The sequence below is a fragment of the Ranitomeya imitator genome, chromosome 10 (assembly GCF_032444005.1).
Source record: "Ranitomeya imitator isolate aRanImi1 chromosome 10, aRanImi1.pri, whole genome shotgun sequence".
Taxonomy (NCBI): domain Eukaryota; kingdom Metazoa; phylum Chordata; class Amphibia; order Anura; family Dendrobatidae; genus Ranitomeya; species Ranitomeya imitator.
The window spans coordinates 109,096,623-109,122,259 of NC_091291.1; the positions used below are offsets into that span (position 1 = coordinate 109,096,623).

Consider the following 25,637-nt stretch of genomic DNA (forward strand, 5'->3'; position numbering starts at 1 on the left):
GCCCACGAAAGCCTGTCCATTGTTCTCGACACCTTAGCCCGTTTCGGGTGGCTGGTCAACCGGAAGAAGTCCTGCCTTATTCCTTCTCAGCGCATCATCTTTCTGGGCATGCTTTTCGACACTCGTCAGACCAGAGTCTTCCTTCCCAAAGACAAGAGATCCTCTCTTTGTCGGGACATACGCTTGCTCCAGAGTCCTCGGCCTTCCTCCCTCCGTTCGGCCATGAAGGTTCTGGGGAGGATGGTAGCTACATTGGAAGCGATTCCCTTCGCCCAATTTCATTCGCGACCCCTTCAGCAAGCCATTCTGTCTCAGTGGGACAGGTCTGTCTTCTCCCTGGATCGGCCGATCAGACTCTCTTCTCGGGTCAAGCGGTCCCTCAACTGGTGGCTGACGTCATCTCTCATCTCCCAGGGCAGGTCCTTCCTTCCAGTTCACTGGCAGGTGGTGACAACGGACGCCAGCCTGATCGGCTGGGGTGCGGTTTTTCGCCACCTGACGGTTCAGGGCCGTTGGTCGTCGCAGGAATCAACTCTGCCAATCAATGTCCTCGAGATTCGGGCCATCTTTCTGTCCCTCCGCCACTGGGAAAGGATCCTCAGGGGCCTTCCAGTCCGGATCCAGACGGACAACGCCACGGCTGTGGCATATGTCAACCATCAGGGGGGGACCCGGAGCTCCTTGGCCCTTGCCGAGGTATCCAAGATCCTCCTTTGGGCAGAGGCAACGGTTCCGGTGATATCCGCGGTGCATATTCCCGGCGTGGACAACTGGGCCGCCGACTTCCTCAGCCGCGAGGGCCTCGCGGCAGGGGAATGGTCCTTGCATCCGGAGGTCTTCCATCAGATTTGTCTTCGATGGGGGACTCCGGATGTGGCTCTCACGGCGTCTCGAATCAACAGGAAGGTTCCGCAGTTCGTCTCCAGGTCCCGCGATCCTCTCGCAGTGGGCGTCGATGCTCTGGCCATTCCTTGGTCACAGTTCGAGCTGCCCTACCTGTTCCCACCCCTTCCATTACTTCCCAAGCTTTTGAAGAAGATCAAAGCGGAAGGGGTGCCGGTCATCCTGATCGCCCCGGATTGGCCCAGGAGAGCTTGGTTCGCGGAGCTCGTCAACCTTCTCGCGGACGCTCCCTGGCGCCTTCCAGACAGGCCTGATCTGCTGTCCCAGGGTCCGATCTGCCACCCGAATTCTCGGTCGCTCAGTTTAACGGCGTGGCTGTTGAGACCGCGGTTCTAAGAGCGTCCGGCCTTTCGGACCGGGTGATTCACACCATGATTCAGGCTCGGAAGCCTTCGTCTTCCAGGATCTACTACCGCACCTGGAAGGCTTACTTCCGTTGGTGCGAGTCCAACCGCGTTCCGCCTATGGTTTTTTCCCTGCCTTCTCTTTTGGCCTTCCTTCAGGCAGGACTGGATTCGGGCCTGGCTCTTAGCTCCCTGAAGGGTCAGGTCTCTGCGCTTTCCATCCTCTTTCAGAAGACCTTGGCCTCTCGGCCACAGGTTAAGACCTTCTTTCAGGGGGTAGCCCACGCCGTCCCGCCGTACAGGGCCCCTGTGGAGGCATGGGACCTAAACCTGGTACTGGACATTTTGAAGGTTTCTCCCTTTGAACCTCTTAGGGAGATTCCTCTATCAGTATTATCTTGGAAGGTGGCCTTTCTTGTGGCCATCACGTCCATTCGCCGCGTTTCCGAGCTGGCGGCACTGTCTTGCCGCCCTCCGTTTTTGGTCATTCACCAGGACAAGGTGGTCTTCCGACCCCCACCTTCTTTTCTTCCTAAGGTGGTTTCCACCTTCCACCTCAACGAGGACATCGTTCTACCTTCCTTTTGTCCAGCTCCGACTCATCCTCTGGAGCGATCGTTGACCTCGTCAGGGCAGTGAGGATTTATCTGGATAGAACATCCTCTTTCCGGAAAACGGATTCTTTTTTCGTCATTCCTGATGGCACGCGCAGAGGCCAGCCGGCTTCTAAAGCGACTATTGCTCGATGGATCAGAATGGCAATTTTGGAGGCTTACCGGGTCAAGAACAGAGTGTCCCCTCCTGGGATTAAGGCTCACTCTACCCGGGCAGTCGGCGCCTCCTGGGCGGTGCACCACAGGGCTTCCGCCCTACAGCTTTGCAAAGCGGCAACTTGGTCTTCCATCCACACGTTCGCCAAATTTTACAAGGTCCATACCTACGCATCGGCGGACGCCAGCCTAGGCAGAAGGATCCTGCAGGCGGCAGTGGTGAGTCCTCTGACCTGATGGAAGTCTGTTTTTCCCGCCCTTGGGACTGCTTTGGGACGTCCCATGGTTCCTGTGTCCCCCAATGAGAGGCGATAAAGAAAACAGGATTTTTGGTTGCTTACCGTAAAATCTGTTTCTTGAAGCCTCCATTGGGGGACACAGCTCCCTCCCAATGTTTTCTGTTATCTGTTCTATGACTGTTCTCACGTTACAGTTCTCAAGTTTGTGGTTATGGTTTTTCAACCTTGTTTCATTATCTCCTACTGCTTTCTCACTAACTGAAGAGTATAATGCCAGTCGGTGGGGTGTACACTGCAGAGGAGGAGCTAACTTTTTTATTTGCATAGTGTCAGCCTCCTAGTGGCAGCAGCATACACCCATGGTTCCTGTGTCCCCCAATGGAGGCTTCAAGAAACAGATTTTACGGTAAGCAACCAAAAATCCTGTTGTTTCGGCCCTCTGCCCCTCAGCACTCAGTGACCCCCAAACTATAATGTTACGGGGTCTTCACTTCGTGGTTGAGGTTCTTCAGCTCCTTCCGGTGCTCAGTAATATCACTCACAGGTGATGGGGGAATATTTAAGTGTGAAAAAATGTCATGAATGGAGTAATGAGCCGGTAGCTTCTATTTCAGGAATGCACTGGTATCGTGGAACTTTTACCATAAGCTTCAAATGTTTGTGAAGGCAGACGGCACAGCGAGAAGCCTACAACGGGCGCAATGGACTCATGAAAAACTCGAACTCTGTTGTATCCCAATACTTTTTACCTTATATTGCACGTACTGCGTGTGTATGTGTGTACAATATATATACATATACACACACACACACACTGGGGGAAATAAGTATTTGATACACTGCCGATTTTTGCAAGATTTCCCACCTACAAAGAATGGAGAGGTTTCTAATTTTTATCGTAGGTACACTTCACCTGTGAGAGACAGAATCTAAAAATAAAAACCAGAAAATTACATTGTATGATTTTTACATAATTAAATTGCATTTTATTGCAGGAAAAAGTATTTGATCCCCTACCAACCTGCAAGAATTTTGGCTCTCACAGGCCTGTTAGTTTTTCTTTAAGAAGCCTCCTTCTCTGCACTCCTTACCTATATTAATTGCACCTGTTTGAACTTGTTACCTGAATAAGACACCTATTCACACACTCAGTCACGCTCTAACCTCTCCACCATGGCCAAGACCAAAGAGCTATCTAAGGACACCAGGGACAAAATTGTAGACCTGCGCAAGGCTGGGATGGGCTACAGGATAATAGGCAAGCAGAATGGTGGGAAGGCAACAACTGTTGGCACATTTATAGAAAATGGAAGAAACACAAGATGACTGTCAATCTTCTTCGTTCTGGGTCTCCCTTCAAGATCTCGTGTCGTGAGGTAAGGATGATTCTGAGAAAGGTCAGAAATCAGCCCAGATCTACACAGGAGGACCTGGTCAATGCCCTGAAGAGAGCTGGGACCACAGTCAGAAACATTACCGTTAGTAACACACTATGCTGTCATGGATTAAAATCCTGTAGGGCACACAATGCCCCCTGCTCGCTCCACCACATGTCCAGGCCTGTTTGAAGTTCGACAGTGACCATCTGGATGATCCAGAGGAGGCATGTGAGAAGGCCATGTGGTCACATGAGACCAAAATAGAACTTTTTGGTATCAACTCCACTCAGCGTGTTTGGAGGAAGAAGGATTGAGTACAATCATACTTTGGGGGTGTTTTTCTGCAAAGGGGACAGGATGACTGCACCGTATTGAAGGGAGGATGGACGGGGTCATATATTGCGAGATTTTAGCCAACGACCTTCTTCCCCCAGTAAGAGCATTGAAGATGGGTTCTGGCTTGGTCTTCCAGCATGACAGTGATCTGAAACACACGGTCAGGGCAACTAAGTAGTGGCTCCGTAAGAAGCATTTCAAGGTCCTGTAGTGGCCTGGCCAGTCTCCAGACCTGAACCCAATAGAAAATCTTTGGAGGAAGCTGAAACTCGGTGTTGCCCAGCGACAGCCCGAAACCAGAAAGATCTGGAGAAGATCTGTATGGAGGAAGGGGCCAAAATCCCTGCTGCAGTGTGTGCAAACTTGACCAAGAACTACAGGGAACGTCTGACCTCTGTAATTGCAAACAAAGGTTTCTCTACCAAATGTTAAGTTCTGTTTTTCTATTGTATCAAATAAGATCCTGCCTCTCACATTTGAAGTGTACATACGAGAAAAAATACAGACCTCTCCATTCCTTGTACAAGCCCTGGGAAAAATGATGGAATCACCGGCCTTGGAGGATGTTCATTCAGTTTTTAATTTTGTAGGAAAAGAAGCAGATCACAGATATGGCACAAAACTAAAGTCATTTCAATTGGCAACTTTCTGGCTTTAAGCAGCACAAAAAAAAAAAATCAAGAACAAAAAATGTGATAGTCAGTAATGGTTACTTTTTTTAACCAAGCATAGGGGAAAATCACTCAATTCTGAGGAAAAAATTATGGAATCATGAAAACAAACAAACACTCCAACACATCACTAGTATTTTGTTGCACCACCTCTGGCTTTTATAACAGCCTTGCAGTCTCCGAGGCCTGGACCTAATGAGGGTCACACAGTACTCTTCATCAATCTGGCTCCAACTGTCTCCGATTGCTGTTGCCAGATCAGCTTTGCAGGTTGGAGCCTTGTCATGGACCATTTTCTTCAACTTCCACCAAAGATTTTCAGTTGGATTGAGATCCGGACTATTTGCAGGCCGTGACATTGACCTTCTGTGTCTTTTCTTCAAGGAATGTTTTCACAGTTTTTGCTCTATGGCAGGAGGCATTATCATCTTGAAAAACGATTTCATCATCCCCAAACATCCTTTCAGTTGATGGGATAAGAAAAGTGTCCAAAATATCAACATAAACGTGTGCATTTATTGAAGATGTAATGACAGCCATCTCCCCAGTACCTTTACCTCAGAGGTCCCCAACTCCAGTCCTCAAGGCCCACCAACATGTCATGTTTTCAGGATTTCCTTAGTCTTGCCCAGGTAATAATTGCATCACCTGTGCAATGCAAAGGAAATCCTGAAAACATGACCTGTTGGTGGGCCTTGAGGACTGGAGTTGGGGACCTCTGCTTTACCTGACATGCAGCCCCATATCATCAATGACTGTGGAAATTTGCATGTTCTCTTCAGGCAGTCATCTTTGTAAATCTCATTAGAACGGCACCAAACAAAAGTTCCAGCATCAGCACCTTGCCCAATGCAGATTCGCGATTCATATCTGCTTTCATCCAGTCATCCACAGTCCACGATTGCTTTTCCTTAGCCCACTGTAACCTTATTTTTTTTCTGTTTAGGTGTTAATGATGGCTTTCGTTTAGCTTTTCAGTATGTAAATCCCATTTCCTTTAGGCGGTTTTTTACAGTTCGGTCACAGACGTTGACTCCAGTTTCCACCCATTCGTTCCTCATTTGTTTTGTTGTGCATTTCCTGTTTTGGAGACTTATTGCTTTAAGTTTCCAGTCTTGATACTTTGATGTCTTCCTTGGTCTACCAGTATGTTTGCCTTTAACAACATTCCCATGTTGTTTGTATTTGGTCCAGATTTTAGACACAGCTGACTGTGAACAACCAACATCTTTTGCAACATTGTGTGATGATTTACCCTCTTTTAAGAGTTTGATAATCCTCTCCTTTGTGTCAATTGACATCTCTCATGTTGGAGCCAGGATTCATGTCAGTCTACTTGGTGCAGCAGCTCTCCAAGGTGTGATCACTCCTTTTTAGATGCAGACTAATGAGCAGATCTTATTTGATGCAGGTGTTATTTTTAGGTATGAAAATTTACAGGGTGATGTTTTAGTGTTTCTTAAAGCCAGAAAGTTGCCATTTGAAATGCCTTTAGTTTTGTGCCATGTCTGTGATCTGCTTTTTTTCTACAAAATTAAACAGCTGAATGAACATCCTCCAAGGCCGGTGATTACATAATTTTTGCCAGGGGTTGTAGGTGGGAAAACTTGCAAAATCAATATCGGACATAAAATCAGAATAAACCTTTCCCATTTTAGGTCAACTAGGATTATCATAATTATTATTAATTGCCAAATGCCAGAATAATGAGAGAGAGAGAATGTTTTAGGTCATTTTTATTACTTACTGCAAAGTCAAAAGTTTACATACATTTCAGTAGTATTTGGTACTATTGCCCTTAAACTGAATGACTTGTTTAAACGTTTGGGATATCCTTCCACAAGCTTCTCACCATCTTTGGTCAGAATTTGGGCCTATTCCTCCTGACAAAACTGGTGTAACTGATCCAGGTTTGTAGGTCGCCTTGCTCGCACCGGCCTTCAGCTTTGCCCATAAATTTTCAATAGGATTGAGATCAGGGTTTTGTGATGGCCATTCCAAAACATTGACTTTGTTATCCTTAAGCCACTTTGTTACTGGGCATAATGCCAAAATGGTGTCAGAAAGCTTGGTCTCAGTGGCAGGTCATGGGTCTTGCAACAGGATAATGACCGAAAACACACAGCTAAAACCTCCCAAGAATGGCTAAGAGGAAAACATTGGACTATTCTGAAGTGGCCTTCTGTGAGCCCTGACCTAAATCCTATTGAGTATCTTCGGAAAGAGCTGAAACATGACGTCTGGAAAAGACAACCTTCAATCACGAGACAACTGGAGCAGTTTGCCCTTGAGGAGTGGACCAAAATACCTGTCGAGAGGTGCAGAAGTCTCTTTGACAGTTACAGGAATCATTTGATTGCCGTGATTGCCTCAAAGGGTTGTGAAGCAAAATATTAATTTAAGGGTACCATAATTTCTGTCCAGGCCTATTTCATGAGCTTTATTATTTTTAAAATTCTGTGGAAGCATGGTTGAAAAGCAATGTCTGACTTTCATTTGTTCATTTTTATAGATCTTTTATCTATTATTACTTTTGTCAGATTCAAATTACTTCTGTGACCATTGTGGGTTTTTCCCTCATTAAACGAGGGGTACCAACAATTTTGACCACGTGTGTAGATGTAAAATGTAGTAAGGAGGAGAGGAAAAAGTTGTTCCTGCTTCTTTCCTAATTGTTAATCAAAATGTGAATTATTTTTTAAGGGCAGCTGAGCTCTGATACGACCTATAATGGTCGCAGCATTTTTTTAATTTTGCAACCTAATTCATTACTTCGGCCCAAGACATTGCAACAAAGTGGTTACCGCCAAGTATTTCGCAAAGAGAGAGATTGTAAGGAAATCTGGTGCCATTTTAAATAAATTTTGATGATTTGGAGATTTCCTGCAGTATAAAAGGGGGAAAAAAGATTTATCTCTGCGAGATTTTGTTCCATATTATAATGTGAGAGCGTTAAGTGTGACTAAGGAGCTTATAAAATATCTGCTCTTTCATGTGTCCCATGCAGAGCTAATCAACATCTGTTCAGATATCCAGGATAAGGCCCATTTGGGGCAAAGTATCTCTCCATTATGTTCAAAGGATCGTATAGCATTTCATTTTTTTGCGCAACAGAATGTGTACGTTAAAGCAACAGTTCTGCATCTGTGCATGTGGCTAATTAGTGACTAATCCGCCTCTTCATGGTTCACATTACTTTTTCATAGAATACTGTACTGTGTGAACAAAGATTTTATTTTTTTTAAACCCTTCACATTACAAGTCCATTTATTTATTTATTATTATTTATTTATTTTATACCATTCCACCATTTCCTTTATAGGTGTTTTTATTCAATGCATTTGATGGTGACTCGAAAAGTATTAATCGATAATAAGACGAGATAATAACAGAACTAACATTTTATCCAATACCTTGATCCCTTTAGCACTCGTTCACACATCAGTTTTTCTCACACCATTACTATCCATGTTTTCACTCACTCATACCTATTATAGTCTGGAGCTCTTCGCATGTCCATGATTTTCTTTGGACCAATGGTCCTCACAAAATCATGGAGACCTGTTCAATTTTGACCTAACTTGCCAATGCAAGACTATGGATCCATGAAATTAATTCAATACTACTCGGATGCCATCCATATGCTGTCCATTCTCACAACCTGTTTGATAGAGAACCTTGGAAATCTCCATTAGTTCGTTTTTACATCCGAGATAAGCTGATAAAACTCTGACCAAACTCTGATGGTAAAAACTGACCCTCTGACCAAACTCTGATGGTAAAAACTGACCCTCTGACCAAACTCTGATGGTAAAAACTGACCCTCTGACCAAACCCTGATGGTAAAAACTGACCCTCTGAACAAACTCTGATGATAAAAACTGACCCTCTGACCAAACTCTGGTGGTAAAAACTGACCCTCTGACCAAACTCTGGTGGTAAAAACTGACCCTCTGACCAAACTCTGATGGTAAAAACTGACCCTCTGACCAAACCCTGATGGTAAAAACTGACCCTCTGAACAAACTCTGATGGTAAAAACTGACCCTCTGACCAAATTCTGATGGTAAAAACTGACCCTCTGACCAAACTCTGATGGTAAAAACTGACCCTCTGACCAAACTCTGATGATAAAAACTGACCCTCTGACCAAACTAATGGTAAAAACTGACCCTCTGACCAAACTCTAATGGTAAAAACTGACCCTCTGACCAAACTCTGATGGTAAAAACTGACCCTCTGACCAAACTCTGATGTTAAAAAAACTGACCCACTGACCAAATTCAGTTTAAAAAAAAAAGTGAAACTTGAACTGTTTTTCTCTCCTACGCTTCAATGGGGACACAGGACCATGGGTGTTATGCTGCTTGCCACTAGGAGGACACTAAGTAAACACATAAAGAATTAACTCCTCCTCTGCAGTATACACCCCTTGACTGGCCAGTAATGACCCAGTTCTTGCTTAGTGTCTGTAGGAGGCACTTGGGTCTGTTTTCAGACCCCACCGTTTTTATTTTTTATTTTCTGTAAATTTTAATTTTTTAATTAACGGAGTGAAGGGGCCGACGGATTCCTTTTTAGGGTCCGCTCTCCCCCGAACCATCAACAGGCGAGTATACCTCCCCGTACCTCTCCTGCGACGACTGGGGCACGCCTAATCTACGCTAGGGCAACGGTTCCTATACGGTCCTGATCTCCCCCCTGTAAGATGGCGAGCACATAGAGTATACCTCTTATGTGCATCTCCCGGGCTCCTCCGCAATTAAACCCTCACCTCGGCGTCATGTAGTCCCCACGGTAGCCATAAGTCCCCTGCGGCAGGCACAGTCATAAGTCCCCTGCGGCAGGCACATCTGAAGACGCACAGAAGCTCTCCATCCCCCGGCATAGGGAGGATCGATTGAGCTGGAGGCGGCATCCCTCCTCGGTGAGTAGTACCCTTCCTCACGCTGCCTGCGTGGGAAGGTGCTGTCCAGGTCCCTGGGAAGAGGTGCTGCTGGCTAGACTAGACGCCAGACGCTAGACGATCATTCGGCGCTGCGTCGTGGCCGCCGGCGCGTTCCGCCGGCAGGCTCCATAAATTTAGTCCCCGGCTTCTTCAGCTTTTTCTCCGAGCCAATCATTGGGGGACACAGCACCCACCCTGTTAGCCTATTGGCTGGTTGTTGTTGTTGGTCGTCGTTCCTCAGTTTTGACATAGTTTAATTGTCTTGGTTTTCTTATACTCCTACTGCTTTAGTACCGAACTGGGTCATTACTGGCCAGTCAAGGGGTTTATACTGCAGAGGAGGAGTTAATTCTTTGTGTTTACTTAGTGTCCTCCTAATGGCAAGCAGCATAACACCAATGGTCCTGTGTCCCCCAATGATTGGCTCGGAGGAAAAGATTTTACGGTGAGTACACAAAAATCTCCTTTTTGCGTCCAAGAAAAATCACTGACGTCTGAATGAGCCCTTATACATGTACTTTAAGCTTCCACGGGCTTGTTTATAAGTTCATGTATATCCAGCCAGGATTGTGGCCCCTGTTATGAGTGTCTTCATCTAGGACACTTATGGCATATAGACGAGATATACTATAAATGCTCAATAGAAGAAGGGGAACACATATATCTTGAAAAATCGGCTTCATGCATGCTAAAATAAATGAGGAGGTGGCTGCACATGCGCAGCTTGTTCTGCTTTTGTCAATTTGAGCTCTGATGATTACTGAGAAAGCGCACAATTGAATTTCAGAGACTCCTACTGAATTTAATGGAGAGAGCAGCACACAAGTGGCTCTCTATATGTTCCTGATTGCAAAAGACAGGGTCCGTTCTTACGATGGATGTGGGATCATTATTTATCGGACATTTGTGTAATATCATGTCTATGTACCATTAATGTCCTAGATGAGATGCCCTGTGTGAGACTGTGCAGAGATGTCCCTACCAAGGGGTGATGCCCACTTATTAACTTATATAAAGAAAAACCTTGCACTCAACTTTATGCTCTTAGTGAATTTTAATGTAGTACCCAAAAAAACGTATCGGTCCAACACACCGGACCTTCATCAGTTACGTACTATGTGAGGAGATACGAGGAAAGACAAAAACAGTGTCTCTGGGCACACAGAAAGAGCAGCGTCTGAGATGAAGACATGCAAGAGTTAACATCCACTTAAACAGAGGAGGGGGTGGTGTGTGCCGTGCATAGACGCGGAGTTCTCCTACCAGCGGAGGATACCTGGAGAAGGATATATACTGTATCCGAAACGCGTTGTATCTCTTCTATTTTAAGTTATGAAATAAAAAAATATGAAATATCATCTTTGAATGTGAGTCCTGGGAAGCGCTGCCATTCATGGGCTGGATGTGCTTTTCTTGAACCACATGAAGTACAATATGTCATGAAAAAACAATCTCAGAATCAGCGGGATCCGTTAAAGCGTTCCAGATTTATGACCTCATAAAATGACAGTGGTCAGAATTGCAAAAATTGGCTCGGTCATTAAGTACCAAATTGGCTCTGTCACTAAGGGGTTAAAAAGTTCTGTTCAGCCGATTGCCAGGCAGTGGCGACCATAAGGGGCAAAGGTCTCAATAATAGAGATAAAAATGAAGGTCCTTTCAGATGCTTCTTGACAACACCACACTCCCATCTGTCCTCAGTAGATATATGCACTTATCAATTAAATATCATTTCAATTTCCCTTTGTGTCCGCTTTTATTTTCACCCATGGGGACTGAGAGAGCCTAAAATGTTCTCCTTTTCGATCCGTAAACCCTTTGCGTACAGAACAGCATATAGAAATATACAGTATATAATATGTATGGTTCTCCAATATGTGACACTGGAGCTACAATAAAGGCTGCAAATAAACTGCTGTTGTACTTTTTCATTTTGGAATATATTGGCGCTCCTCCTCCCGCCTGCACTGCCTTATGTGTTGCGAGTGACAGAGGGTGCTGAGAGTACATAGCCCCCTAAACTCTGATTGTGGGAGATGCATTATAGGTGCTCTGATTAGTTTAACACTTTGTGGGATCCTATGATATATTTCATATGGATGCCCATCTTCTCCCACTTTTCCAAAACAGGTGCCCCAAATTATACTATATCCACTCCGCACCATGGAAATGGTGTCTGCGGTGTTCACATATATATGCAAAAGTGTATGAATTCGCCCTCGCCCTTGGCTCCCTCCCCAACTGACATGGGTTAATTGGAGGAAATGTTGCAGCCCCTCCGTGTATGGGTCTGGACAATGGCGCCCTCGTCACATAAATAACGTTTAGGACAAATCTACTTTGGGAAGCTGTAATAGAACCAAGGGGGAGGTAGACCATGCAGATATGCCTTTGTCTAGTAATAAAACAATTTGGAAGGGAATTAGGAAAAGTGTAGCTGTCACAGCCTATTATGCCCATGTCTGCGGCATTTGGGGGGGGGGGGTGACATTTTTGCAAGATCGAAGGCTGTAAAAACTGATCATGTTGGCTGAGGGTGTTCGTTTAGATTCGGACCGGCTCTGGAGAACTATGGGTTAATCTATCTCGCTCTGGTGAAAGTTATCTGCTAGGATTATTAGTTGTATTTAATAAAGCGCGGTTGCCCTCTCCATGAACCCGTCGTGACTCTACAGTTGGGGTCATTCCAAGTTCAGTCTTTGGACTTTTGACTGCCTTCTGTGTATGTGAAAACAGTCCGCAGCTCCTGCAGGGATCACTTATAAAGCCCTGTAACACAAAACTATTGCCAGCGGGCACCTGCTGGGAGCACTTCACAGGAGGTCCATGGGGGAAGCTACCAAACTCATCAGGCATTTACAGAGATAAAACCAGCAGGGGGGATCCTCTACGGGACAACTAAGCTAATCAAGGCTTCCTGACAGCCAATCAAGCCAAAGTGTCATTGTCTGGACTCAATGCAAAGCCCAACAATAGGATGTTGGCTAATTAATGGTCCTTTAATTATCGCTGATAACCTGGAGATAAAGACACTCAGCCTCCAAGCTTTTTCCTTTTGTCAAATTTTTGGGTCAAAATTGAAGAGGTTTTCTACCTAAAGCTAGTCATACGCTAGAGATCTTGGACTTCCGATTTTCGGTCAACTATCGGCATCAGCTTTTTTTTTTGTGATCTGAACCATCAATGGAAGATAATCTGTAGAAAAATCTATCTGCTTTGTTGGATCCTTTTGTTCATTTTTGGATATTGTAGCCATAAAATCATTTATACCAAACTACAGATCGGCATCCCATCAATGAAAGTTCAGACCAGTTCACAGCAGAGAACGATCGATGGCTCGGTCCAAATTTTCACCGCCTCTTATGGCGTAGACCTCCAACTTGGGTTTTTTACCTCATGTGAACAGAACCTAAAAGTTCTCCATACACCTGCTGATTTCAACAAGATCATCTGATCGTCAGATAATTTGAGAAAGCAGGCACCACCAGAATAGTGGGGAGTGCACTATGCATAATAAAAAATCAAAAATGATTAAAAGAAAAGGAAAAGTTACATCCCAAGAAAATGAAAATAAATGAACAATTTGTATTTAGAGATCTTGAGGAAAAATGCTGGGATATACAAGGAAAAACACCAATTGCTATTGATTAAAACCAATTAAAAGCATGGCCAAATCAATGTGCCCAGGTAAAAGATGATGGTCTATGCTCAAGATAATGGATGAATAGACCCCCTCACAGGGAATATAAACATATATATTCAAAAAAATAACGTAGCATCAAGTTACTCATTAAATAACTCCCATGATGAATAAATACCGATCTGGTGGATAGTGCAATAAATTAAATAGGTGAAAAGAGTTCCTGTGAGGGATAGAACAATTCCCACGCGTATTGTCAACTTTTGACTTCCTCAGGGAGTGACACCAACATCTAGTATCTAAGATCAGACATTGATCTAATTTGTATGGGGATTTCCTGAATCTCCCAGTCTCGCATACCTTATTCTTTTCTCCCATGTTTGAGCCAAACTTGTATGTTTTTGGTGAAGATGGAGAGATGGCCATCTGCAGAGCAAGCTTTTTTTGACCAACAGACGTTTGAGGAGAATATCCTCTACAGTCGAATTTCCTTATGCTACAATTGTAAATCTTGGAAAACCCCTTTGTATCTTTCATTTGTTGCTTTCCTCTGAAGATCAGGTGTCTTGTATGGGAATGGTGGCCATTTTCGGAACACCTGTTTCTAGCTGAAGTTCCATCATGAACCTCTTATGAGCTTATTTTACAGCCACACCTTCAGAAAGGATGGAAAGTGACACCAATATACTCCAGATTTTGATTGCGGCATTTGACCCAAGAACTTGCGATTTCATCCATTTTATTTTTTTCTCTTTATTCCGCAGTTGAATTTCTTTGGGAAGGTGAACTTTTCACCCAGACAATATGGATTTTCCAACCGGAGTTTACAAAGAAAACGCAATCCTTATCTGGCCATTAAATAGGATTTTGTGGCTAGCAGATGTTCGGCTTTCCTTCAAATACGGGAGTGAGGGGAAAGTGGTGAAAGATGCTAGAAGGAATCAGGCAGTAGCCCGCAGGGTGCCAGCCTTACTAATCACACCTGTGTACACACTTTGTTAGCGAAAGAGATCATTTTGCCTCAGTGCCCCTCGGCTAATCCTTTTACCGCCAATTATTGCTTTGATTAAAAAAAGATCATATTATAGGCTAATTGTTTGCTTGCACCTTGCCTGAAATTCCAGAGGTCAAGCAGAGTTCTCTGCAAATGTTTGGAAGTTTCTTCATTCCTTAAGAAGATATTTCTCTTTCATTCAACATACGTTTAGATACCTAATTGCTGATTATATAATAGGGATATTCCTACAGTATAGATATGTGTACATGATGTGGTTCGTGGGCTGCTTTGTATATAAAGTATACATCACATCCTCATCCTATTAAAACTAGACTTCTACCAAATTCAGAAGGTGACCTAAAAAAAAACAAACTATAAAACCTTTAAGAGACTGTTCAATATCAGGAACATTTGTTTTTTCCAAGAAAAGGGTCATTTTGTTCTAAGGCTTTAACTGCTGTACTTGAAACTGCCTTTTGATAACAGTGGTGCAGTTTCTGTTTTTCTTCTTAATAGTAAAAAAAGAGCAATTTTTGTTTTATAAACCCGCCTTATGTGATTGAGCATTCTCGGGTGCTAACCGAGTGACTTCAGCGTGCTTAAAAAATATGTTCGAGTCCCCACAGCTGCATTTCTCACGGCTGTTTGACAGCCACAACACATGCAAGGATGGCCGAAAGGGCAATCCCTGCATGTGTTGCTACTGTCAAACAGCCCCGAGACATGCAGTCGCGGGGAGTCAAACATATTTGTCGAGCACGCCGAAGACGCTCAGTTAGCACCCAAGCATGGCGGATAACACCTTATCCGAGCATGTTCACTCATCACTATTCATTATTAGTACACCCCATTAGGAAATAAGCAGATCAGATTGTTATAAGGCTAAGCACGACTTCACACCATAGTTTAACGACACTTGTGGTGGCTCCTTTCTTCTTTTGAAGTTTTTCGATCGGTTTAAGAGCCTAATATTCCATTTTGTTGCATGTTTGATGCCTGAAGGTACCTTAGATGGCTGTCAGCCAACCATCATGACTCCCAATTCCCCCATGCAGAACTCACCAATTCGGTAAAAAATGAAAATCCTTTATTCCTTACTTCGGGACCTAGACAAAGACAGGACGCGTTTGCATAACGTGAAAGTCATTGTCGTGTTTCTCTCTCTTCCCGCAATCCTCTGAAACTTGCACACCCCATCTTTTGTCCATGTCCCGGAATAATGACTTTCATTTTTTACTGAATTGGTGCATGCCGCATATTCTTTATACTTCCTACTGCATATTTTAGTTTATTTTTTGCCGAGCACTTGACACCATTCGATATACTTCTCAAGCTCTTTACTTCTGATCTCATTACCACTTTAAAACACCGTTAGTTGTCTGGTGCCGTTACTTCTCTCTGTTTATTGGACATCAAAGTACAGCTTACCCAGGCGGTCATGTGTTCTTTATGGGGAGAGTGGTGTACTTGCTTGGAGAACAAAAGGGACCTATTATTGACTTCAATCTGCCAGAAGGTTCTATTTGGAGGAGAGTCGGAAGGCCTCCCATACACATTAGATTGTCCCGCTGAAATGCACTGGTTAAGCCAACTATAATCTAAAGTATGTGGGTGCATTAAGAAACGGAAGAATTTGATTCTTAGGCATAGACATGGAAGGATCAATTCACACGACACCTGTCCATTGGCCAGGTCAGTAGTTTGGAACCACTGGTTGGGAGGCTTGGTCATTCATTTGTGACCGCTAATCTCCTTGTCTTCCTGGCTCTTCTCTTGATTAGCCGGGCTGGCACAATGTAATCATCGCGGTGTGATGCGCACACACACACATCGTCACTGGAAAGAAGAATAGGGAATGAAGAGACGTAAGTATATTCACTGGCCTCCCATGCAGCGGCCACAGATTGATGACCATGAGTCCTGCAAATCGATTCTCCCATCTCTACTAAGCAATCAATTGAAGCAATCTCTGATCAGACTTTGCGATAAAAATACTAACAGGCTAAGTGAATGATCTGGTTACAATGCACCTGTCGAGGTCTGCTATAGTGTATATTACAGACCAAGTGAACAGTCTGTTCTAGATGTGTTTAAGCAAGAGAAATGGGCAAGTGTAATGATTTGAGCCACTTTCACAAGGGATGAATTTTAGGAGAAACTTGAAAGGAATGGGTTAACCTGGTCTGCGTCGAGGGACGATGAAAAGACCACAGTCCAAAGATATGCGGTTTATTAGGCACCGCGTTTTTGAAGTATATAACTTCATCAGTATAAACGACGGTGATCACTTTGAAACGCGTTGACTAATTAACCGCATGACTTTGGATTCTGGTCTTCTCATCGTCCTTCGACCGCGGCATAGGTTGACCCATTCCTTTTTTGTTTCTCTTGATTTCTCCTCGTTGGTCTGCAGCAGCCTAAGCTATCAGTGGTTGTGTGCACACAACCCAACCAGGTGAGCACAATTGTGCATGTCTACCTTAATTCTATACTCATATAGCACCCTTCCTCGCTTTTTGTCATTTCCAGTTTTTCCTCACTAAGGAATGAATTTTTGGGGTTTCTGAACCCACAGAAGAACTATTATAGCACAGATTTCTGAAGAAGGATGTTAGAGTGCATGGTCCATTTTAGGTTGGTGCTTATAGAGCGGAACAGACGCATACCAGTCCACCATTCACTGCACCATTCAATTCTCCTACCATTCACTCGTGGGCATCATAATTGGACTATGGGGTCTGGTGAATCACATTTTCTCTTACAGGTCTCAGATATGTGCATTGTTTACCTATGATGTACTATGGAAAGAAGAGAAGCTTGTTGAAGCAATTAAGGGCTCTCCATCTTTCCTCTTTCAGCAGGACAATAAGCATTCCCAGGCTGCAAAAATAGTCAAGCAATGTTTTGAGGAACATGACAAAAAGTTCAAGGTGTTGACTTCACCTCCAAATTGCCCAGATCTCTGCTGACTCGAGCATCTTTGGGATGGATTTGCAAAATAGATCATTTCTCAAAGAATCTGCTTTTGCCCTCTTGGTGTCAGATACCACAAGACACCTTCAGAAGTTTGGTGGTGTCCATGCTTCAATGAGTCAGAGCTGTTTTAGTGACACAATGGGGAACTACCCAACATCAGCAGGCGGTTTCAATGTTATGGCGGACGGATGCATGTTTTCTATCTTTACTGTGGAACAAAGCACATGCTAAAATGAAGCATTTGTGATTGTGTTAGCGGATTATCTTTTGGGAAAACAGTGTAGCTTTTGTTTCGGTGAGGTTATTTTTGTGTGGCAATGCCTGTGTTTTGGTCAGAGCTACCGGAGAACATCCTGACCTTAGGACAGAATGCACCAAAATACATTAAATTAGATTTAGAGGACCTAAAACGAATGTTGTATTTCTAATTGGAAAAACCTGAGCATGACCCTTACAACAATCCATGGCTGCTGTCCAACGTGCACTTCTCAAGTGGCTACTAGAGGATATTAAGCAAGGACAAAAATGGCAATTTCTTCCCAGAATATGGTTCACCCACCGTGCACAACGCGTCCGAAAGCAAGAGCCATTGCTGCAAGGTTGTAACTGCAGATGATGGGCTCATTCCTATCGTTATTATGTATTATCAGATTGTGATGTCTATTGCACACAAGCAGAGAATCTAACACTAAAGGTCAAATTATGGGAAGAAAAAGGATTGGGCACATTGGAATTTAGCAGAAAGGCGTTTGATGGCCACTTATTTCCGTCTCCCTGTTGAGACTTAAACATAATCCAAACATGGTGGTCAGGGGAATTGTGAAAGAAGTAGCTGATGGACGAACATTGATCTGACAGCTATCTAAAGTGTATGGCCAGATCCTTAGGAGCAACAGTCAATCTCGGCAAAAGCCACACTGACCCGTTAAGATCACACAGGTGTCATTCCCACGAGTAATGCTTGATTCTTGCTTGTTTGTTTCAGAAATGGATTCTTCTGTAACTCGGGACAGTTTTAGTAATGGAGGATCCAGACCTGTAGCACTCGGCAAGGCTGCATGGGAATAAAATGATCGATGCGTTAAAATGTACAAATGTCAGCAGCAAACATCACTTACACATGACGACCCCTGAGTAACCTTTCTGGAAGCGTATAGGAATGTTATGCAGTAACGTAGTTATCTTATACTACATAGGTTCTGGAAGTCCTAAGAAAAATAGTCTTGTCACAGAAGGCTTCAGCTATGAAATACCAAACATGGCAGCTGCTTCAGAACAAAGTCACAGAGCGGTCAGCATATAAGCTGCTGAAACACCACAGAGGACATGGTCGGGGCATGCATCCTGTATTAGACCAGCCTATACACTGACTTGCGAAAGTATTCACCCCAGTTCATATAAAGAACATGCCTACAACGGTGAACAGTTGTTTGATTGTTTGTTTTTTGTGAAACAACAAGTAGGACAAAATTACTGAAAGCATAACTATTCATCCGCCTAAAACTAAAGTCAGTACTTTGTAGAGCCTCCTTTTGCGGCAATTACAGCTGTTAGTCGCTTTAGATAAATCTATATGAGCTTTTCACATCTTATCACTGGGATTTCTGCCAATTCATGAAGGCAAAACTACTTCAGTTCCTTCAAGTTAGATGGTTTCCTCTGGTGAGCAGTAATCTTCAAGTCTGACCACAGATTCTCCATTGGATTAAGGTCTGAGCTTTGCCCAGGCCACTCCCAAAACATTTGCAGATTTCCCCTTAAACCACGCGTGTTGCTTTAGCAGTATGCTTGGGGTCATTGTCTTGTTGGAAGGTGAACCTCCGTCCCAGTCTCAAATCACTGACAGAATGAAACAGGTTTTGCTCAAGAATATCCTGGTATTTTGCTTCATACATCTTCCACTCGAAACAGAGCATTTTCCCTGTCACCGAAAAGCATCCTCACAGCATGATGCTGCCTTTATCATGTTTCACTGTGGGGATGGTGTTTTTCATATGAACAGATACTCCAGTTTCTTCTTGGGAACTCTGCAGCTTCTTCAGGGTTACCTTTGGTCTTTGTGCTGCCTCTCTGATTAATGCCCTCCTTACGCGGGCTGAGAGTTTTGGTGGTTGCCCTCTCTTGTCAGGTTTGTTATGGTGCCATATTATTTCCATTTGATGATAATGGATGGTGCTCCCAGTGGATCATCAGAGATTGGGATATTTTTTTCTAACAAAACAGAAGAAGATCCATCTCAATGAACTTGTGAACAAACTTCTTTCTTTATTCACTGAAAGTGCTCAGCAGGGGTAAAAAGTGCAAATAGAAATATTTTGAAATGTGCTATATATCTTTTTATATATATATATATACAGTGGGGCAAAAAAGTATTTAGTCAGTCAGCAATAGTGCAAGTTCCACCACTTAAAAAGATGAGAGGCGTCTGTAATTTACATCATAGGTAGACCTCAACTATGGGAGACAAACTGAGAAAAAAAAATCCAGAAAATCACATTGTCTGTTTTTTTAACAATTTATTTGCATATTATGGTGGAAAATAAGTATTTGGTCAGAAACAAAATTTCATCTCAATACTTTGTAATATATCCTTTGTTGGCAATGACAGAGGTCAAACGTTTTCTGTAAGTCTTCACAAGGTTGCCACACACTGTTGTTGGTATGTTGGCCCATTCCTCCATGCAGATCTCCTCTAGAGCAGTGATGTTTTTGGCTTTTCGCTTGGCAACACGGACTTTCAACTCCCTCCAAAGGTTTTCTATAGGGTTGAGATCTGGAGACTGGCTAGGCCACTCCAGGACCTTGAAATGCTTCTTACGAAGCCACTCCTTCGTTGCCCTGGCAGTGTGCTTTGGATCATTGTCATGCTGAAAGACCCAGCCACATTTCATCTTCAATGCCCTTGCTGATGGAAGGAGGTTTGCACTCAAAATCTCACGATACATGGCCCCATTCATTCTTTCATGTACCCGGATCAGTCGTCCTGGCCCCTTTGCAGAGAAACAGCCCCAAAGCATGATGTTTCCACCACCATGCTTTACAGTAGGTATGGTGTTTGATGGATGCAACTCAGTATTCTTTTTCCTCCAAACACGACAAGTTGTGTTTCTACCAAACAGTTCCAGTTTGGTTTCATCAGACCATAGGACATTCTCCCAAAACTCCTCTGGATCATCCAAATGCTCTCTAGCAAACTTCAGACGGGCCCGGACATGTACTAGCTTAAGCAGTGGGACACGTCTGGCACTGCAGGATCTGAGTCCATGGTGGCGTAGTGTGTTACTTATGGTAGGCCTTGTTACATTGGTCCCAGCTCTCTGCAGTTCATTCACTAGGTCCCCCCGCGTGGTTCTGGGATTTTTGCTCACCGTTCTTGTGATCATTCTGACCCCACGGGGTGAGATTTTGCGTGGAGCCCCAGATCGAGGGAGATTATCAGTGGTCTTGTATGTCTTCCATTTTCTAATTATTGCTCCCACTGTTGATTTCTTCACTCCAAGCTGGTTGGCTATTGCAGATTCAGTCTTCCCAGCCTGGTGCAGGGCTACAATTTTGTTTCTGGTGTCCTTTGACAGCTCTTTGGTCTTCACCATAGTGGAGTTTGGAGTCAGACTGTTTGAGGGTGTGCACAGGTGTCTTTTTATACTGATAACAAGTTTAAACAGGTGCCATTACTACAGGTAATGAGTGGAGGAAAGAGGAGACTCTTAAAGAAGAAGTTACAGGTCTGTGAGAGCCAGAAACCTTGATTGTTTGTTTCTGACCAAATACTTATTTTCCACCATAATATGCAAATAAATTGTTAAAAAAACAGACAATGTGATTTTCTGGAATTTTTTTTCTCAGTTTGTCTCCCATAGTTGAGGTCTACCTATGATGTAAATTACAGACGCCTCTCATCTTTTTAAGTGGTGGAACTTGCACTATTGCTGACTGACTAAATACTTTTTTGCCCCACTGTATATGTATATATATATATATATATATATATATATATATATATATATATATATATATATATATATATATATATATATATATATATATATATATCAATTTTTTCTTAAAATTTTGGAAGAGTGCAGATACCTAGTTAGTGCCTTACTGTATAGACAGTGTGTTTGGTTTTGAAAGATCATATAATAACTATTAAAATGTATACTCACGATAGTATAGGTTAAGTGTATTCTTATCTCTTGTATTATGGCTTAGGCATGGAATATGACAAAATATATAGTAGGTACAGATCCCACCAGTGGCACCTGCATCTGCCTCGAGAGTCTAGAGTCCTATGTCCTCCATCCCGATATATATGATCCCCATCCTGGTATATATATCCCCCATCCTGGTATATATGTCGCTTATCCAGGGCCTATCCTGGTACATGTATTTATTGTTATTTATTGTATTCGCTTATATCGTGCCATTAGTTACACATTATCTGTCATTATACATTATATGTCCATTATCCTGGTATAGAAAATATAAATTATTCTACTCACCTTCCCTCCGCTCCCCCATCATGCTGCGTCCTCTTCTGAAGCCGGCAGCTAACTTCAGCATGTAAGCAATAGGAGCGAATAATCTCACTACTATGCACCCGCAGTCATGTGCACGCCGTCAATACCTGCTTCCCTCTGATTGTCCGGCAACGTTTATTGCAGCGCACAGATTTGACATGTCTCTGTGCCACAATACACTTCAGCTGAATGTGCGTCCGAGAACGTACATCCAGTTGAAGTTTACCCTGCTGTCAGCGGGTCCCTAACCCTGAAGGGCCTGATCACGACCTCTGCAGCTGCAGTCATTACTCCCCTGCCTGCAAGGTTCATTAATCTGCGAGGATCACATCGACATGTCCTTACAGAAGAATGGTATATGGTGAACTGATATCCGCATCCTAAATGAGGAAAGCCCCTTGCCAAATGCTAAACTTCAGTTATTTACAAAATTTACACATTTTTTTTTTCTGGTGTTGTGTTGCATGGTCATATCCATATAAAATTTTCACAATGTAAAAGTAGAGCTTTTTAATTTTTCTTCTTACTTTTCCTTGAATACAAGGATATAAATAAAGGTTCGAGAAATCCTGGAGTTGTGGGAATTTTTCTTATTTCATATTTAATCAAAAACAAAACTGAGTGATTCCCGTGAGTAAAGATAGTAGGGGTCACCTAGAGGTAAGCATTCCTTAAAGGAAGACAGGCCATGCTGGCTGGAATATCAAGGAATAGATATTATGATAATACAAGGAATTGTCCTATTCAACAAAAATGAAGGGATGTCAGGACAGAGCAATACCAGAGAAGTTATTAGGCTATGTGCACACGTTCAGGAATTCATGCAGAAAATTCCTGTGAAAATCCGGACATTTCTGCCAGATTTCCGCAAGAAAACCGCATGCGTTTTTTGTGCGTTTTTTCCCGGACATTTCCCAATGCATTAGACAGTGGGAAAACCGCAAAAAAAACGCAAAATTAATGAGCAGGTTCATTATTTTTCCGCTATGCGTTTTTCATGCGGAAAAACGCGCATCATGTGCACAGAAGTTGCAGATTTCATTAAAAATGATAGGATGCTTAATGTATGCAGATTATTTGCGGTTTTATAGCGTTTTTATAGCGCAAAAACGCTAAAAAACCGCAAATAATCTGCAACGTGTGCACATAGCCTTATAGTATCCAAATCTAGCTTCCAGTGAATATTTGTGAGGATTTTACTTGACTCACATTATGTTACTCCTATAGGTTGCCCATATTTTGCCAGTCAGCTGTGATCCGTAGGCTTCTCGTCAGCAAGTGTACATGTTCTCTACAGAGATATGGCTACTTCCACAAAAATCAATTGGCTGCCCATGCAATTTAGCGAATGTGTCGGGGCCTCCAGTGAGATTCTCTTTGAAGCCACTCTCTATTCCATCAGATTGATGGCAGTCCCAAACAAGGGACCACACTCTACTGATACAACCCTGTAATGTCCAACTTAGGACCTTTATTTTAGTTAAAGGACCGCATATTTGGCTAATGGAGGTCCTTAGGAGACCATCTACCAATATTAGGTCGACTACCAATTCAGGTGTTCAGCCTCTAGTTTCCCTTTAAAACTAGAACTGGCATGTTGTACACTATTGTAAACTTGTATGCACTGGAGTAATATCTTACAAATGTGTTAAGAAAACTACATTCTCTATAAATGTGGCCTTCTTTTGTCTGTACTTGCGCCAGGAATGTAAATTTACACCTGCAATGGGCAGCCATTTTGCTTTGCTCTACAGTAGGCACCAATTTCTTGTAAAGTTGATACAACACAGTTGAAAGTATGGCGGCTCTGTCCTCTTCCACGTAATCTCACTCATTTTTCTTATCAGTTTTGAAAAACTCTACAGAAATGTAAAAAGTTTGCAAATCTTCAAGCAAATACAACATGCAGCAATTTTTTTTTTTTAGCGAGTATTGATGATCGAATGTTCTCCGATAAGGTGTTAACCAAGCATGATCGTGTGCTAACCGAGTGTCTTTGGCATGCTCGAAAAATATGTTCAGACACTCGCAGCTGCATGTCTCATGGCTGTTCGACAGCCACAACACATGCCTGTTAAGGTACCTTCACACTGAACAACTTAACAACGATATCGCTAGCGATCCGTGACGTTGCAGCGTCCTGGATAGCGATATCGTTGTGTTTGACACGCAGCAGTGATCTGGATCCTGCTGTGACATCGTTGGTAGGAGCAGAAAGGCCAGAACTTTATTTCGTCGCTGGATCAACCGCAGACATCGCTGAATCGGCGTGTGTGACGCCGATTCAGCGATGTCTTCACTGGTAACCAGGGTAAACATCGGGTTACTAAGCGCAGGGCCGCGCTTAGTAACCCGATGTTTACCCTGGTTACCAGTGTAAATGTAAAAAAAAAACCAAACACTACATACTTACATTCCGGTGTCTGTCGCGTCCCCTGGCATTCTGCTTCCCTACACTGTCAGCGCCGGCTGGCTGTAACGCAGAGCGCTGACGTCACCGCTCTGCTTTACGGCTGGCGCTTACACAGTGCAGGGAAGCAGAACGCCGGGGGACGCGACAGACACCGGAATGTAAGTATGTAGTGTTTTTTTTTTTTTTTACATTTACACTGGTAACCAGGGTAAACATCGGGTTACTAAGCGCGGCCCTGCGCTTAGTAACCCGATGTTTACCCTGGTTACCCGGGGACTAAGGCATTGTTGGTTGCTGGAGAGATGTCTGTGTGACAGCTCTCCAGCGACCACACAGCGATGCTGCAGCGATTGGCATCGTTGTCTCGATCGCTGCAGCGTCGCTAAATGTGACGGTACCTTTAGGCAATCCCGGCATGTGTTGTGGCTGTCTAACAGCCATGAGACTTGAACATATTTTTCGAGCACGCAGAAGACACTCGGTTATCACCTGAGCATGGTGGATAATACCTCATCCGAGCACGTTCGCTCATCCCTAGTGGAAATCCCAAACATCAGATTTCACCCACGACCATACCAATATACATTTTATTAAATGAGAGAACCCCTTTAAGACATGAGTCAATTTAACTTCTAAGCGAAGCCCAAAAGACCACCTGGGTGTTTCTAGTTCCTACGTTGAGCAGCACTGTTATCTTGCAGTATAGAAATTGGGATTATACCATCTTGTTGAGTGACAGGCAGCTCTGTAATTTTTTTTTCCAAGCGCAAAACCCAACATCACAATGTAACCCTTACATTGGAGAGATGATGACATTTTGCTCCTTGTTGCAGTTTGCAGGAACACTTTCTGATGGCCTCGGAAAGACTATGGACAACAGACATCAGACAGAGAGGGAATACATCCGATATCATGCTGCAACCAGTGGAGAGCATTTGGTCGCTGGCATTCATGGACTTGCTCACGGTATGATCGTATTTAATTGTGCGAATGTACAGTTGAACTATTGTCAAAAAATATCTAAAATTGCAATTTCCTTCTAGCTGTAAAGTAGCTTCCAAGTTATAATAATCTTGCGGTTCACAACTGCAAAATCCAATCAGTTTTCTCTCCTTAGATGTATATTCATTATTTTTTTAAGTCGTCCATATACCCACCGTACATAGTGATTGACTTATTCCTTGATCATCAGATCGTTATTTCTCTTGATTCCGAAGGTCTTTTTTCTAAGACTACAGAAACATCTTGTCCATCAAATTTGTCAGGATATTCAAAGGAATAAAATTGGGTTTCCAAGGTTAGAAAAACATGGCTGCTTTAAAAAGAAAAGGCTCCTCGCCCTCCAGTACTTCATTGTAGCAGAGCTGTAATACCTTATGAATAGACAGGTGTGGCACTATTTTTGGAAGGAATCTGACATGTTATTTTCTAAATCTAGACAACTCCTTGAATGATTAAGATAGTTTTAGGATTGAATGTATGATCAGTTGGGGCGCAGTCT

General features: G+C 43.3%; 1 protein-coding gene across 2 annotated transcripts in view; it reads left to right on the plus strand.

The window, feature by feature from the left end:
* VPS13D (vacuolar protein sorting 13 homolog D) overlaps window positions 1-25,637 on the plus strand; it is a 292,394-nt gene that overhangs the window by 218,660 nt on the left and 48,097 nt on the right. For both annotated transcript variants that reach the window (XM_069741463.1, XM_069741464.1), the window contains one exon: window positions 24,970-25,102. In XM_069741463.1, coding sequence (XP_069597564.1) covers window positions 24,970-25,102 — 133 coding nt within the window. The remainder of the gene's footprint in view (window positions 1-24,969; window positions 25,103-25,637) is intronic.